Source organism: Carassius gibelio, chromosome B13 (assembly GCF_023724105.1).
Source record: "Carassius gibelio isolate Cgi1373 ecotype wild population from Czech Republic chromosome B13, carGib1.2-hapl.c, whole genome shotgun sequence".
Classification (NCBI taxonomy): Eukaryota; Metazoa; Chordata; class Actinopteri; order Cypriniformes; family Cyprinidae; genus Carassius; species Carassius gibelio.
Genome location: NC_068408.1, coordinates 3696559 through 3713186, shown reverse-complemented (window position 1 = coordinate 3713186; position 16628 = coordinate 3696559). Strand labels below are relative to the sequence as shown.

At 36.1% G+C, this 16628-nt stretch overlaps 1 protein-coding gene across 1 annotated transcript in view; it reads right to left on the bottom strand.

Moving 5' to 3' along the window:
• LOC127970008 (integrin alpha-9) overlaps positions 1–16628 on the bottom strand; it is an 83682-nt gene that overhangs the window by 59998 nt on the left and 7056 nt on the right. The window contains exons 3-10 of the mRNA XM_052572191.1: positions 14510–14616; positions 8612–8735; positions 4942–5009; positions 2633–2762; positions 2467–2552; positions 2318–2380; positions 1298–1435; positions 274–379 (exon numbers count right to left, since the gene is read on the bottom strand). Of these exons, the coding sequence (XP_052428151.1) occupies positions 274–379; positions 1298–1435; positions 2318–2380; positions 2467–2552; positions 2633–2762; positions 4942–5009; positions 8612–8735; positions 14510–14616 (822 nt within the window). The remainder of the gene's footprint in view (positions 1–273; positions 380–1297; positions 1436–2317; positions 2381–2466; positions 2553–2632; positions 2763–4941; positions 5010–8611; positions 8736–14509; positions 14617–16628) is intronic.

Here is a 16628-nt window from a genome sequence, read left to right as displayed (position 1 = left end):
GTAAGTGTGTTCTGTTTGAATATATTGTAAATATTTCTTAAAATTTATGTGGAAACTGTAATAATTTTTTAATTCATGAAGCAAAAAAAAAAAAATCATTTATTTTAAAAACTCACATTTTATCAATTTAATGCAACATTGCTGAATAAAAGTTGTTTTTTTTCAAACTCAAAATATTCAAATTTTTAGAATTGGATTTTAGAATTGGAAGCTCATGCTTTGGACTGATGTGCAATTATTTTGAGCGCAAACAAACTAACAAAACACACTGACCTTGGTAGCCATCGTCATCAATGTCCCCAAGAGAAGTGATACACTCTCCAAAATGAGCATTGTATGCATTGTCACCATTTAATATTGCAACTTCCTCCATCACTCCCTGAACAAACAAGAACAAAAAACATTGTTTATTCTCAAAACATTTGTCAAGTTGCATGAAGACACTTTCCTTCAAATCTAAGCCTTAGTTACTTATGGCATTTAATGCAAATTGGTCGTTTATAGTGTTGTTATAGTGTTGTGCCATTCAAGTGTTGTTTAAGACTAAATTGTCATCTATAAAGGAAAATTCACCCAAACATTTTAATTTGCTGATCCAAGATCAGGATGAGTTTGTTTCTTCATCAGATTTGGAGAAATGTAGCATTGCATCATTTGATCACAAATGGATCCTCTGCATTGAATGGGTGCCGTCAGAATGAGAGTCTAAACAGCTGATAAAAACATCACAATAATCCACAAATAATCCACAGCACTCCAGTCCATCAGTTAATGTATGGTAAAGCAAAAGTTTGTAAGAAACAAATCCATCATTAAAACAACTGGCTCCTTTTTCCATAATATTGCGTTCTCCAGTAAAGAAGTCGTCTGATCTGAATCAGGAGAGAAATATGCACAGATCAGGAACCATTCACAAATGAATAAACTCCCCAACAGCTCTGATGTGAGAGGATCATAGAGGATGGACTTTCTTTTTTTACTGGAGGAAGATTTATTATGAATTATGGATTCGTATTTTGGCCGGAAGAAAAGGTTTAAAGGTAAAAAGTCTTAATGATGGATTTTTTCCTTCCAGGAACAGGTTAATTTTCACTTCACAAGATGTTAATTGATGGATCTAAGTCTTGTGGATTATTGTGATGTTTTAATCAGCTGCCATTGATCATTTAATCCAAATATGTTCTGATGAAGAAACAAAATGATCTACATCCTGGATAGCCTGATGGCATTTTCAGCAGATATTCATTTCTGGATGAACTATTCCTTTAATAAGTAACACAGATGTAAGTGAACTCACGTTACCACTGCTGAGGTAAACAGAAACCTGGCCTTCATCCCGGATCTCGCTGTGCATGGGTGCTCCCACCAGCAAGTCCGACAGTCCGTCCGCGTTTAGGTCAACTGCACACAATGAGGAGCCAAAGTAAGAGCCCATCTGAAACCAAGCCGAGCCGAGAGCAAACGGGTCAGTTTACAACGCCATGCACAGGGCACATTACTTCTCAGTAAAATGCATTACCTCATACAGTTCCCTCTGGAAGAAAGTCAAGCTACAATTTAGATACTCTACCCATATTTGAATGTATATGAAGACGAATGAGAAATGAGAACAGCTTAAATTTTTGTCCTTTTAGAGCATGAGTCATATATAGCACTTTAACCCTGTAAAGGCTGACTTATTAAATAATAGTCAGAAAAATAGTCATTTTTATTTAAATGTATTTATTTATTTTTAAATGGAACTTATCTTTTTGGCTGAGCATCATATTTCATACATCAGGCTTTTATTTTGGTGCAATTGCTGATATTTATATGGCCAAAAAGTAAGATAAAATATACAAGTAAGAAAATAAATACTCTGATTTGATTCTTTTAAAAAATATATGGATAATTTAAACTTAAAGCTGAGTTGCTTCAGTCCACTAAGTGTTTAACTTAAAATATTACAGTATAAAGGATATACTTTATATAAATACATTTACACTAAAAGTTATTTTAATTGCTAAAAAAACATCAATCAAGTGTCAGAAGGCATGTAGAGTAGTAGATTGTGTACAGCAGGTTTTAGCTACATTTGAATTATGTTGAATTTATGTATCAAATTTATGTATCAAATATGATAGAGTAGATAATTATGCTTTTTGCCTTTTTTAGGGTTTCGAAAGTCCCAGTCCCTACAAATTCTCCAAAACAACTCTTTCGGTGTTCTTCAGAAAAAACTAACTTTTCCTATTAAGTAACTACAGTATGATGGATTGTATAAACATTTTACAATTTGAATAAATTGCATTTGTAAACACCTGAGTATCATACTCACTATTTTCCCTGAGGCTTCAAAGGTCTTCACAAGAGACGTCCCTTCGATTCTGAAGACGTAAACCTAACAATATAGTTTTGAAATGTCAAGTGAGTGTAATGCAAACAGAACCAGGAACCAATGATGCAATTTCTGCAAGACCCCCTCACTTTTCCACCACCACTGTCTTGAGGAGCACCAGCCGCCACGTCTATGGTATTCGGTGAGGAGAAGTGACCAGCTGTCACAGCATACCCTAAAAAAAAACACAAATCTGTGACGGACTAACTACAGCATGAATAGTGAAGCGGTTATTAATATCAGAGCAGGTATTACCGAGGTAACTGTATCTGTGAGGACTCAGGTTGTCTTGATTTAGGTTGTAGTGAGTATTGGATGTCATGTTAAACACTTTGACCGTTCCGGTCCAGTAGTAAGATCCAGGTGCACCCATGATAACCAGCTCCTAAAAAACAAAACAAAAAGCAATAGAGATCCATTCAAAAGCCAACAATTTTTCCGCAGGAGAAAAACACAGAGCTGTCGGTCAGGTGAAAGCCACTACTATGTTGTATTATCTGCTGTTGTTTTTGCTTTGATCACTCAATGGAGTCTTAAGCTGAAGGAGAACTTATGCCTTCGAACTGTTTTAATTGCTCCACATTGTCACACTTCAAATAAGACAAGTCGCTTGTTTCACAAGGCCACAGCGATTGAGGAGCAAAAACGGCATTCCTTTTCTCCATAGAGATTTTTTTTTTGTGATACTTTTTGTTTAAATGTTTCAAGTTGCAAAGCAATAACATATTTAGGCTACTTCATTTAATAAATAAATAAATGCATGCATTTAGTAGACACTTTTATCCAAAGCGACTTTTTTTGTACCTAACATTTGTTCAAGGCTATGTTTAAACGACAACAATGTACTGTAGGTTACACTTATTTGCGAAAAACGTTGGTTGTAATGTTGGGTGAAGTAAATCCACACTTTGCTGTAGAAGCATTAGCAAAGTCTTGAGCAGCAACAACAGTACCATGCACTCCGCCATTGTTGTGTGCATTTGTTCATCCTTGAACAAATGCATAAAATCAACATGTACTGCACATGAGTACCTAACACGTACTACGAATGTGCATGACATCAGCGTTTTCAAAGATTACCTTGTTTGGGTGTTTACCACTGATCTGTATATAATAATCTCTATTATAGATCAGTGGTGTTTACAGGGAAACATTATAACTGTGGCGTTTTCGGTCCCCAAAACTGTGTTGACGTGTAAATTAACAGGCAAAACACATTAAAAAGTGTCCGATTTTTGGCTGAAAATGTCATGTAAACGGCCCCTAAATGTAAGTAGAAGATTTGACAAAAATGTTTAATTGCGGAATTGCTCGAATATTTTAATTTTTTGGCAATGGTTAGAAGCCAAACGATGAAGAAATAAAAAAAACAGAATGAAAAAAAATAAATAAATACTTGTGAAACCAAAAGCCACTGAAAAAGTTTCGGGTCCCTGCTGTGCTCTAATCGACATGGCAGTATGCAATTCAAAAAATGCACAATTTGTCATAAATGTTTGGCTATGAATCTTTGGTGGAAAAAAAGATTTTCCCTTTTTCCGACACTCATTATCTCAGAGGTTACAAATGGAATATCCCTCATGTGACGATGAAACTGGGTCTTTACATTGCTGTTTTGAGTTCTATCAAGCCACAAATGCTTTTTCCATTTCACAATGTCTGACTGCTAAAAAAACCCCCACACAACTGATATTTGACTCGGTCAGTCCTGCCAAACACGTAAAAACAGCACCTCCAGCTGAGCCGACAGCATTAAGCATCAAGACATCTGTTTTAGACGCTAAAGTTCTTGAAGGTCACTTAAGACATTCTGTCAAATGATAAAGTGCCATTACCATCTAAACTACAAAGCAGTCAATGCAGATGCAGTGTAGTGCAATGCAGTCTGATAAATGAATAACACCTCAGTAATCGAAACGTACAGCGAGTGAGTTTCCAGCCATATTTCGCTCTCGTTTAAGAAAAGCAAACTGAAGAGGGTCAGTGAGTGATCCAGTGATGATATTGATGAACTGTTGGACATCACATCTGTCAGCATGTGTTATCGTATTTGTCCCAGACATTACATCCAAAGCCTGGACTGCATGCTTTAGATTGGAATAGATTGGCTGCACTGCAGTAAGGCTGTACAAATAAGTTTTTATCTTATTTCAGTTAGTGTTTCTTTCATGCAATGAAAATGTTTTGATGGTTTCAGTTAACAATAATAACTCAGATTTCCATTCTACACGACTAAACTCTCATTCGCATATAGGCATATTCAAATGCATATATTAAAAATATTCAGATACGAATCATTACTACTTTCATTGATCTTCATAGCCGAACAGATTTTAAATTCTGCTAAACAGCTTCATTTGTGTTCTGAGGAGGAAAGAGCATCATACAGGTTTGGAAAGATGTGAGTAAATGACGTAAATGATGAAAGACATCTTTAGTTGAACTATCCTTTGAAGAGTAAATATATCAATCATACTTGTGAGTCATTATGTGAGTACTCATGTACTCACCAGCCCAGAGCGCCACACATGTTAAACGCATAACACGCTCGTACTTCTACTGACCTCAGTGAAAACGCCTGCGATCCCGGCTTGGCACGAGCCGTGTTCTTCCCCATAGGTCTTTTTATGGTCTGTGAGAGTGAGTAGGGGGACAGAGAGAGAGAGAGAGAGAGAGAGGAAGGAAAAAACAACAGAGCACAAATGATTTTGCTGTGAGCCTGAGCCAGCATTTACTGGAGTTCTTCCGACATTCCGTTTGGAGTTAGTCAAAGTCCCGACTCCATCCAAGAGGAATCTGGGGGCCGAGAGACAGACTGAGAACGACCTAGCAGCTCCGTGTTCAACAAAAGCTCTCGCTCTGGAGGACTTTGAGAACGGGGGGGAAACGATGTGCTCTCCGGTTACAGAAAATATTGGTCTTGGATCCCCCTATAATACACTGCACACACATAGAAGGCCCCTGATGGCAACTCACTGGAGTCGGGAAAAGATATGGAAGGAAATATATAACACGGGAGCTGGACACAGAAACTAATTCTGATGGAGAATTCATGCAATTCCCTCCTTCGCTCTATCCGCAGCAAATCAACACATCTTGTAAAATAAGAGGAATCCTACTGGGATGATGAAATTCAAGGACAATGGAGGTGTTGAATTTAATATACTACAATAACATCTGTCAGAGGTATAATATGTGATGGGGGGAGTGATAAATAGGCGTTGAATGGCACCGGAACATTCTGGGTTCAAAACAAAGTCATTTTTGTGCATCTGTGGTATGTTGTCAATTACAAAAGAGTTTTGACTCACTTCACAGTTTGCAAAGATTGTGTTCGCCATGAGGCATTTTGGGGGTAAGGCACTGCACTGGGAAGGAAATTAAAATACACTATTTTGAAATTACAGCCACAAGACTTAAACATAATGCAGTGTAATATGAGGATAGTGTAAAGAAATAGCAAAAATAACATTCAATATTTCTCCTATGATCAGTATGAAATCCTCAAATACTTTTGCTTGAAATGCACAAGGAAAGAAGGTATTGATGAAGAAAAACTGCCTTAATAAAAATAACTGTGAATTCTGCTATTTAAATAAATTAATTAAAAAGTTAAATTAATAAATAAATAAATTGAGAAATTATTTTCTTTATTATTTTATATAATAATATGCAAAATATTCAAGTAAAGCTGATACATTTTAAATACAGAACAAACAAACAAATAAATGCAAAGTAAAATATTGTCACAATTTAAAGAAAATAATATTATGAACATGGAACATTCTTTTAATTCTAAATAAATACATAATTAAATGAGATTTTATTTTCTTGTGTTGTATAATATTATGCCACACAGTCAGGTAAGGTTGATGAATTTATGAACCTGGAACATTTGAAGATATTAATAAATAAAGGAGAAGCTGAAACAGTTGTATACATTGTGGTATACATTATTATGTCACAAATTCAGGTAAGGCTGATAAAATTATGACCCTGTAACTATCCTTTAACAATAAGTATGTTTTGTGATCTCTCAATATCAAAGTTATTTTCATTTTTAATATTTCTTTTTTTGGTTGTAGCAGGGGGAGAGCATTGTGACATAATGATCTTTTGGACATGCACTGTTGTCATAATGTTTGCTGAATAAAGGCTAAACCGTCTTTTATCTTGATGTGCAAAGAGTCAAATATTTAACCACCATATCCCCAGATGTGTTCTCCAAGCTCCCAGATACCGCACGCAGCCTGACGGGTCATATTTCTCTCCAGCGTGCTGCTTCTTTCTGATTCTGGAGGTGCCAGTGCTTTGATGCAAGAAAACATTAGTCTGGGGTTTTGGAGGAGGTTCAGGGTGCCATAACTCATTGTGAAGTCCATTGTGAACATGTGCCACAGTAAACGGTGTTGTTCTGAGGGTTTAAAGGATTAGTTCATCCAAAAATAAAAATTAGGCTGTGTTTTACTCAACCTCCTTGGCATCCTAGGTGTATATGCTTTTCTTCTTTAAAGATCAAAGACATTTTTTTTATATAACTCAGACTGGATTTGTCTGAAGGAAGAGTCATATACACCTAGGATGCCTCTGGGGTAAGTAAAAAACAGCCTAAGTGAACTTAGCCTTTAAAGGTACAATTTGTTATATATTTTGTTTAGCTGATTACTAACAATATCTCTAATGTTTTCAACTACTTGTAAATCATGAGAAAATTCCCATTCTAAGCAGTGACACGGGGCAGTGCAGTCGCCTGTCAGTGACGTTAGTTCTTCTTCTTCTTAGTTTTATGCCAGATTGCAAACATGGCTTATCGGGTGCATACCGCCACCTACTGTATGGGAGTATGTAGCATGGATATGAATCTAATGAAGTTAGTTATCCTTTGTTACCGCCTTTAATGACGTAGAAACCACATGTTAACAGTGTCGTGGACAAATGCGGAAGTAGCTTCGCGACAAACTTTAACTAGAAAGAGATGCCAATCTCACTTATGTTTTACTCGACAGGTGAGTTGTTTTGACTCATATCTTTACAGAAAACGTATACTATTATAACGATCAACAAGATTAGTATTATGGGGCATACGCGCCAAACGTGGGGCATCGCATCTCTATAACCATGCGAGGACGCGTCTGATCTGTAGTCTGATCAAGTCTTTGCATTGACTTTGTATGTAATCTACTCGCGCAAATCGTTGAACTCGCGTTAAATCCATGATTTATGTTTCCGTCTGATTGATGGCCATCAGCGGTTGGGTAGAAGACAACAAATCCCATCATTCCACGCTCCTTCTTAGCGTCATCCAACCACGCGATTGTTATTGTTTTGATAGTGCGCCCTCTAGTGGCAGGTCCTACAACCTGTACATTTAAGGCTTAGACTCATTTCTACAATCTGCTTCGGTGGAGTGTTTACTGGACTTCTACTTTGATGAAGACCAGAAATTCTCCCACTAACAACCTCACAATACATTATACAGTGTCATACACATCAAAGGTTCAGTACACACTGTAATGAATCCCCGTATCATAACTGAACCACAATTTCACCTGGCATGTAGAGTGAATATGCAGGATCAGTTTTAATCTATCTCACGCGGTTCACTTGACTTTAGTCCATTATGGCACCTCATGGAATTACTCTGACCACACTGAGAAACAGTGGTTTCAGAGTTTGCACTTATTTAGTTAACCTGCTTCTACATTCATTGAACTGTGGTTCAATTATGATAATAGTTAAAAGTTTGCTCAAATGACTAACCCTAAGTATTAGCAAAAGTAAAAGTGATGTTCGCTTCAGTATTTACCACTAACACCAGGGTTCTTACACCTTTTCCAAAGTAAAATTCAAGCAATTTTCAAGCACTTTCTAAGGTGCATTTTTAAGTTTTTCCAGCAGTTTACAACTGTGGTAAAATACATGTTTACATACTTGAGTTATTCACTTTAAAACAGATTTCTGACATTGCTTTGTCAAACACAATAGTCACATTAAGACATAATATTCTTGCCTTTCTGTCCTCAAGTTTTAAGCCCTCTTGAAATTATAATAAAGTATTTTCTTGTATCGAGGCATCTTTTTTGTCCTTAAATTTAAAGTGACAATGACGATTAAAGTTGATTGCGTCTTATGTGGGGGAAACGGCACATCCTATTCATGACATTGTTCACATTGGTCATTTTAGCAGCGTGAAAAACAATATGGTTATTCAGTTTCGTAAAGAGCATGTCATACCTTCATAACAGGGAATGAGAGGCTGTGACTTGCCCTGGAGAGTGGCTGGGATGACGGAGCAGTATCCATGAGGGAGGATATGCTCCGATTCATAGTATACATTCTTCCAGCGGTGAGCACAGGCCTGCAGACAATACAAGAAAAAGACGAAGAGTGAGAGACGGGGACTATAGAAGTCAGTCATGGTAGATGCTTGGTATGAAGAAAAAGACAGTACATTTACAACCCATTAAACAGACTCTACATTCCTCGCAGCCTCAGTTTGAGCATGATGATTAGCATGACAAAAGTATATATAGCTCGCACATCAGGTCTTCATCAGCATGCTTGCACGAAGAAACAAACAGGATACACAGGCAAAGCTTCTTCTCTGTATCCCAGTGGCAAATTAAATTCTGAGGCAAAACCAGATCACAGAGCCAAGTCTGGAAACGGCTGTGGATCTAATATGTCGGTGGTTTTAGAAAGCTGAGCATCTTCATTTAAACAGGTCTGATCTCTGGAACAACAGAAGCGCTCAAGACTGTTAAGGAAGCCAGAGAGCAGAAAGACACTGAGAGAGAGAGAGAGAGAGAGAGAGAGAGAAAGCAGAAAGGTCATGGACAGAGGATAATAACTAAAGCAGAGCGTCATTTCCTGATGGAAATCACTGAAGGAAGTTCTTGAAAGGCAGAATGATGTTAAAGTTTCAGTTAGGCTTATAAGTTTGTTACAGAAACCCAAAGAGTCTATGCATTATACTTCTATCATAATCTTCTCCTTAATTTGACATACTTTTCCTCAAGATTTTTATATTACACTTTTCATGCTGATCTTTATTTATTTATTTATTTATTTTTAATGGGAAAAATGCTAGAGATGTAAACATACGATATAAATCTAAATATCCCAACGTACAAAGTGTATGTACATAAAGTACAAAAATCACAAAAGTACAAAATACTGATTAAATAAAAAAAATGTATACAAAATATAAAATGTACATATGGATTAAATAAGTAATAAAATTTGTTTTTGCATGGATGTTTTTTTTTACTTTTAGGATATTAAAAAAAATGTCAGAAAATAAGTCATGATCACAAGAAAAAAACAGAACATGTCAAATAATAATAAAAATAATAATAATAATGCAATAAAAAAAATTATAAAATATTGATTAAATAAAATGTTAAAAATAATATTTTATAGAAATGGATTTTGTTAACTTTCGACCAAGACAAAGGAAAGCAAATTAAATAAATAATGATAATTATAATTTTAAGATACCAAGTCCAATGAATAAATAATGCATGAGCTTTAATGGCATGTGTTTATTCGAATATTTATTTATGAATAAAATGCCCCATCGGAGCTATTTTCTGCTCTCATGACACTTGTACAAGCACATGCACATGTTTTCTGTGCATTACAGACTGTAGACGCAAGAATAAAACCCAATTGGAAATCGACATGTAAATACTGCAATGACATCACTACTCTCGGTTAGATATGCATTAATATTCATCCCCATAGCACAAACTGTTTACACATCAAAGTATAATACATTGGTTTACAGTATGTGTTTCTATGAGAAATAGAATAGAGTGGTGCAGTACTTGTCTCAGCAAACACCATTAATAAAAAAGAAGCACACAAGACCGAATTCAACTTTAATCAAGTCATTATACACTAGGAAAAAATATGGAAATGATCAAGCAACAAACCAAAACCTTTCTGTTTTGCTCATTAATAGTTGCATGATCATATGCCACGAAGTTTCCTTTCCCTCTTTTATCAAATCCCTCATCGAGGAGCTCAGTACTGTGGAGAAACCAAATTCCCTCCAAAACGGTTTAGCTTCCTGTTCCTCATCTTCCAACAGCGCTTACACAGTCCACTGAGATAAACAACCGAGTTAAAGACATTACAGCCACACAGATTCATACGAACGCTCACACGTGATGTCAGATGACTATCTGGCAGTAGTTTGTTGTGTTGAGAAACACTGCTTGTCTGTTTGACTGTGTTGAAGCCTAAAGCAGTCCGCTCAATCTAAACTCATTCGATAACCATCTCAGCTGAACGTCAATAAACCAACCTCAGCCTAAAGACAACCAAAGGAACAAACTCCAACTTATTCCCTGGCAGCCAGTGTTGGGAAACACACAGGACAGACGTAATGAAACACGTAATGCTCAACTAAATCAGGAAGGAGTTTGAGAGGCTCTGAGTCACTGTTGATCACGGGCTTATCATAACGAGAGCTGATCGGTCACATCTGCACAACAGCTCACATATAAACGTGAATCTCTTCAAATACTGCTATTTGTTGCGGTGGGGCACACACTTTAAACACAAACATCTAAAATCATGCTAAAGTGCTTTCAGGTCATACACAAAATATGTTTCGTATACACACGTCTTTCATTGCAGAAATCTATGGAAGCTCGTTTTTGCCATGGAATAAAAAAAAACAGACTAAAATGCTTTTTATATCACAATTCTGAGAAAGTGTCAAAATTGCGAAATATGGAGAAAAAAAGTATATTTCATGGCAGAAACAGGTTTCCATAGGTTTGCAATTAAAAAAGAAAACAAAAGGATATAATTGCAAGATCGAAACCCAGAATTCTGACTTATTTTCTTGCAATTCTGAGTTTTTCCTCACAAGTTTGTGCTATGTCTTGCAATTTTGAAGCAAAGTCTGAATTTCGCTGCTCAATATACAGCATTAAATTAAGATTGGTTCTTCATTAGAAACACAAAATATCCATAATGCTTACAAGAACACATATTAAGATATAATAAGAGGTACAAACAGCATTAAGCTACATTTCAAAACATATGTAATTATGAAAGTTTTTGCTCAAACGCCACTTTAAACCATCATCGAGTGCTTGTCATAACTTCCGAATAATAAGTAAGTGAGTGATAAGTGAGTGTGATCTAAAATGAATCTAAAATGTGATCTAAAATGGATTTTGATTTCTATAACAGGTAGACATGCACTATTTGTACGTTTTATAATAGACTGAACGCTAGCTGATTGTCATAAACATCATTTATTGTTATAAAAATACAATGAACTGCATAAAAATACATACAGAAAATATATCTTCATAATCACGTCTATTTGCTTTAATATTTCACTGGTAAAAAAATGTTTCTCTATATGGAAGGGCAAGAGATGATGGACAGTGCTCTCCAGATCACATAATTCAGTGGACAATAATGTTATTCTGTATAAAGAGCAATCATTTTGTTCTCAAAGAATAATTTAGTTCTCAAATACCAACGATAACAAGAACTCAGTCTTCTTTCTTCTCTCTAACCGGGATACTCTTCCTTGACAAAAATAAAATAAATTTTATGGCCCATTATGGATCTATTGTTTTGATTCATATGCATCATATGCAAAATCTAACAGGTTACATGTCAGGTTTTAATGTCATACTTTTATGTTTAACATTCATTTTCATAACAGACTTAAGATATTTTCATAATCTTCATTAAAGCCAAAAATGTATTTTGCTGTCTCTTTTGATCAGTTTACTGTCCTCAAATGGTAGCATACCATAAAGCTTATGGTGCAATCAAAATATTGAAAAACCCAAGACACCTCTGTGGTGAAATAGATTATAAAAACAAATAGTTCTCTCTCTATAATCTGATTGCATGAGCTATGCCACATCACCACATCGGTGTGCCACATCTCCTGCCAAACGCCTCCTGATTGTGTTAGCATCTCCCTCGCACATGCCTGAACGCCCATATGTTTAATCCGGTTTTGACCTGTAAATACTAATCTACCAACCAAATTACCATCATTACAACTCAACCTCTTTGATTTGAACATATCAGCGCTGTAAGTGTCCCTGCCTCTGATCAGCCCACCCTGATCCTGTCTTCCTGTAAGACGCCCATCAAAACCAAGAGAGGCTCAAGACTTCAACCCCCACAGCAGCTGAGAAGTAACAAGGAGTTCACCACGACACAATTCAAGCCTGAAGAAACCAAGAAACCCGGAGGACTGAGACTGACGTCTTGTTTGTCCAGTTAAAGTGTCTATTCCGGAGCTCCATCATGAGAAAATGAGCCTCACTTCAAAAGCTTTCTCTTAATGTACAGAACAGCTAGAGTTTAACAATGCGGTTGTCATTAAACATTCTTGAACAATGATGGCTTCATCATTTCTGCCCATGTTTTACAAGTCGATGTGGTTTGTGTTAAACAGCTGCTGAGATGTTGAAAATTCGGTCGTTAAGAACAAAAATTGTGGAACAGTAGATTAAATAAAGCATGCTTGAAGCTATTATTACAAAAACTAAAAACGTATACTGTACTCTCATTGGAAAAAAGCATTAATTTCCTATTCTGATTAATGCACAAAATCACTCAAATGTTAAGAAACCCAGACAAACACTGATCATAATTAACCTATTAAACGCTGAGTCTTTCATCTTCATGTTTTATGTAAAGTTTGAACAAGTTTCCTTTCTAATCTGCTTCCCCGAAGTAAATGTTCTGTGCAATATTAAGTGCTGCAAAAATAAGCTCTCAAACTCAGAAGTTGGGTAGTTCATATTTTCGCACTTCTGTTTCTATCATCCCAGAGTCAACAGGTTTTTTGAATGGGTTTTTGATTCAATTGCTGAAATAAGGTCTATAATTAACACAAGCTCTTTATTCTAAAACATACCTCAGTACTAACCCACTTGGGATTTTTTAAGCTTTTACTTGTCTTGAAAAAGGTGAACAAGTGTCTAATGGGACTACAGTGGCTGTTGGTGATGCTAAACATAGTCACACTGAAACTCATCAAGTCACTTTTACAGCCTTGTAAGCATCCAAACTTTTATGTATATGTATATGTATATACCGTATTTTCCGGACTATAAGACTTTTTTTCATAGTTTGGCTGGTCCTGCGACTTATAGTCAGGTGCGACTTATTTATCAAAATTAATTTGACATGAACCAAGAGAAAACATTACCGTCTCCAGCCACCAGAGGGCGCTCTATGCTGCTCAGTTCTCCTGTAGTCTACACTGAAGACAAAGAGCGCCCTCTCGCGGCTGTAGACGGTAATGTTTTCTCCTGGTTCTTGGTTCTAAATAAATGCGACTTATAGTCCAGTGCGACTTATATAGGTTTTTTTTCCTCATCATGACGTATTTTTGGACTGATGCGACTTATACTCAGGTGCGACTTATAGTCCGAAAAATACGGTAATAAGGATTGAAAGATCAGTCAGACGCTTAGTTTTGCAACTTTGATTATAGCCCAACTTCAGGTTTTTATTTCTGGAGATTGTATTTAGACAATAAAAGTCCATGTTTGGTGAACAAGGTGCTTCTCGACTCATTCGTGTTGCCAGATCTTGCAATAATAAACAGCACTTAAGAACAAGCCAATAATAAACATAAATCCAAATGCAAAACCATGGAAATAAGCCTCATATCATAATATCACAACCTGCACTTGCCTACTTTGATAACTCCATAAACTGGATCGCTTCACCCAAAAACAAACCCAAAGACGTGTAATAAGCATTGCTTTATAAAAGGGGACATGGCAACCCTTCAAGAGCAACCTTCCAAACATAAACAAAACTGTAATTTAGGGAATGCACTCCCGCATTTAAATGCGGTTGTCACTGCTGAAACTTTACAGTGCAGAAACTTTTGCTGGCCACAGAATTAATTTTCTGTAAAACCAATCCAATCCAATCCAACCATTCCAAACCTGAATCCAATTGGGAAAAAACCAAGGTGATGATGACTTCCGAGTTGGCCTACAAAATGATTTCATCCCTGTATCACTATATAAACCACATGGCTTCAGAAACAATCAGGATTTAGAGTCACAGTCGGTAAAGATGACTTGTTGTCTGTGTTTTCTGCTTCACAATGGAACATACCAGAATTTTGCCATTGGGTTTGTCCTGTCGAGCCAGACTGACCCCCATCCACTCGTCATTTCTGTCGCCTTGACACGTCTTCCCACAGGACTCCCTCTGCTTATTTCCTATAGAACAGAATGAGAACGTTACTGTAGCCAGCAGAGAGAGAAACATCCATGTCTGTAATGAGAAACACAATAAAACCAATCCAAGACCAGACAGCTTGAAACAAAAGTCAGACAGTCAATGTTTGAGACCACTTTGTGTTTTTGTAAGAGAAGTACACAAAATATAACTTATGTGTATCAAATAAAAATATAAACTTCAGTGTTCACAATACTGATGGGCAACTGCTCTACTAGAAGCTCCATTTTTATTTCTATTAGCCAAATCAATTTTCAATCCCACAATGTAGTAATAGAAAGATGCGAGCAACCTCTTAGATCCTGGTTAATGAACTTTCCTAAAACGATCATTAAAGACATGCAAAACACATCTAGACTAAGTATGATGATATACTAAAAGGTACCATTGTCATAAATAGCATGGTACATTAATCTGGAGACCATGTTATATAGTCAAACCATGTCGCATTTTTTTATATAGCACTACATCTAATAAAGATTCTTTCAAAGCTGCAAACAAACAAAAAACAATAGTTAAATGCACACGGGCTAGTTTCCCAGAAGCATTGTGAGACAAAGCAGACCGTTAAAGACAAAGCTGACAATTTCTACAATCTACTTATGCTTTCGGCTCCTTACAGGAAATGCACCCCAGTCTGTTTATTGAAATGTAAGGCATTTAAAAAAAAAAACACACACACACACAAAATAAAAACATTGGTGACCTCGGAAAATATAAACCATGAGATATCAGCTTCTTGAATCAGACACAATCTATTTTGGAAGTTTTCTATTGTCTATTTTGGCTATTTAACTATGCAGAAATGGAAGATTTATGAGCGAGGCGTGTTATTCCTGCAGGGAGCTTATCTAAGCATAAGGGAAGGCTTTACTGTTTATCTGTGAGCGCTGAGCTCCAGCGGCCCTCTGAGGGGCAAACTGTGATTGTCCACAGGAAAAAGAGGTATGGCTCCCGAGACAAGCGGCTGTTTTCTTTGGCTCTGGTTCTTTTCTCCTCCTCTTCAGAAGACTGACAGCATCAATATGGAGACGTATATCTGCATAATGCTCAACTGAATTGCGATTCATATTCTACTCCCACCCAGATTTGACTGAATAAATCAATGCATAAACCAGAAATCTTCACACCAGCCCAAAAACTAGTATCGTCTTGCAGTCTACCGCCTACAAAGACAGCATCCTTACAGTCTTGGAACCTCAAAAGTGAATTGGATTTCCGTACAAGTCTCAAACAAATAATGTGACTCGACTAGTCTGATGTTAAAAACAAAACACTAATAAGCAAAAGACAGAGCACAAATATTGGGTAAACAGCTTGTTGTTTATTATTATTATTAGTTATATCAATACTTATACAAGTACACTACCATTCAATATATTGGGGTCAGTGAGATTTTTTTTAAGTCTCTTTTGCTCAACAAGGCTGCATTTTTTTTATCAAAAAATACAGTAAAAATTGCAAAATTGTGAAATATTCTATTAATTTAAAATAATGGTATTCTATTTGAATATATTTTAAAATGTAATTTATTTCAGTGAAAAAAAGCGGTATTTTCAGCATCATTACTCCAGTCTTCAGTGTCACATGATCTTCAGAAATCATTCTGATATGTTGATTTGCTGCTCAAGAAGAATTACTTATTATTATCAATATTGTGCTGCTTCATTTTTGTGGAAACTAATGTTGTTTTTCGATATTCTTTGATGAATAGAAATTTTTGAAAAACAATTAATTTGAAATCAATTTTTTTTTTAATTATTAATGTCTATAATGTCACTTTTGATCAGTTTAATGCATCCTTGCTGTTTTAAAATTCTAAGAATCATACTGAACCCAAACATTTAAACAACAGTGTCATGTAGAATATTTGGGTGATCATGGTCCATCTGCAAGACGAGCACTAACCAAAAGAAACTAGCATGAACTATGATGGAAATGCATAAGCCAGTCTTTTTTGGCACAAAGTCATCATCAGGACACAACCTTTTAC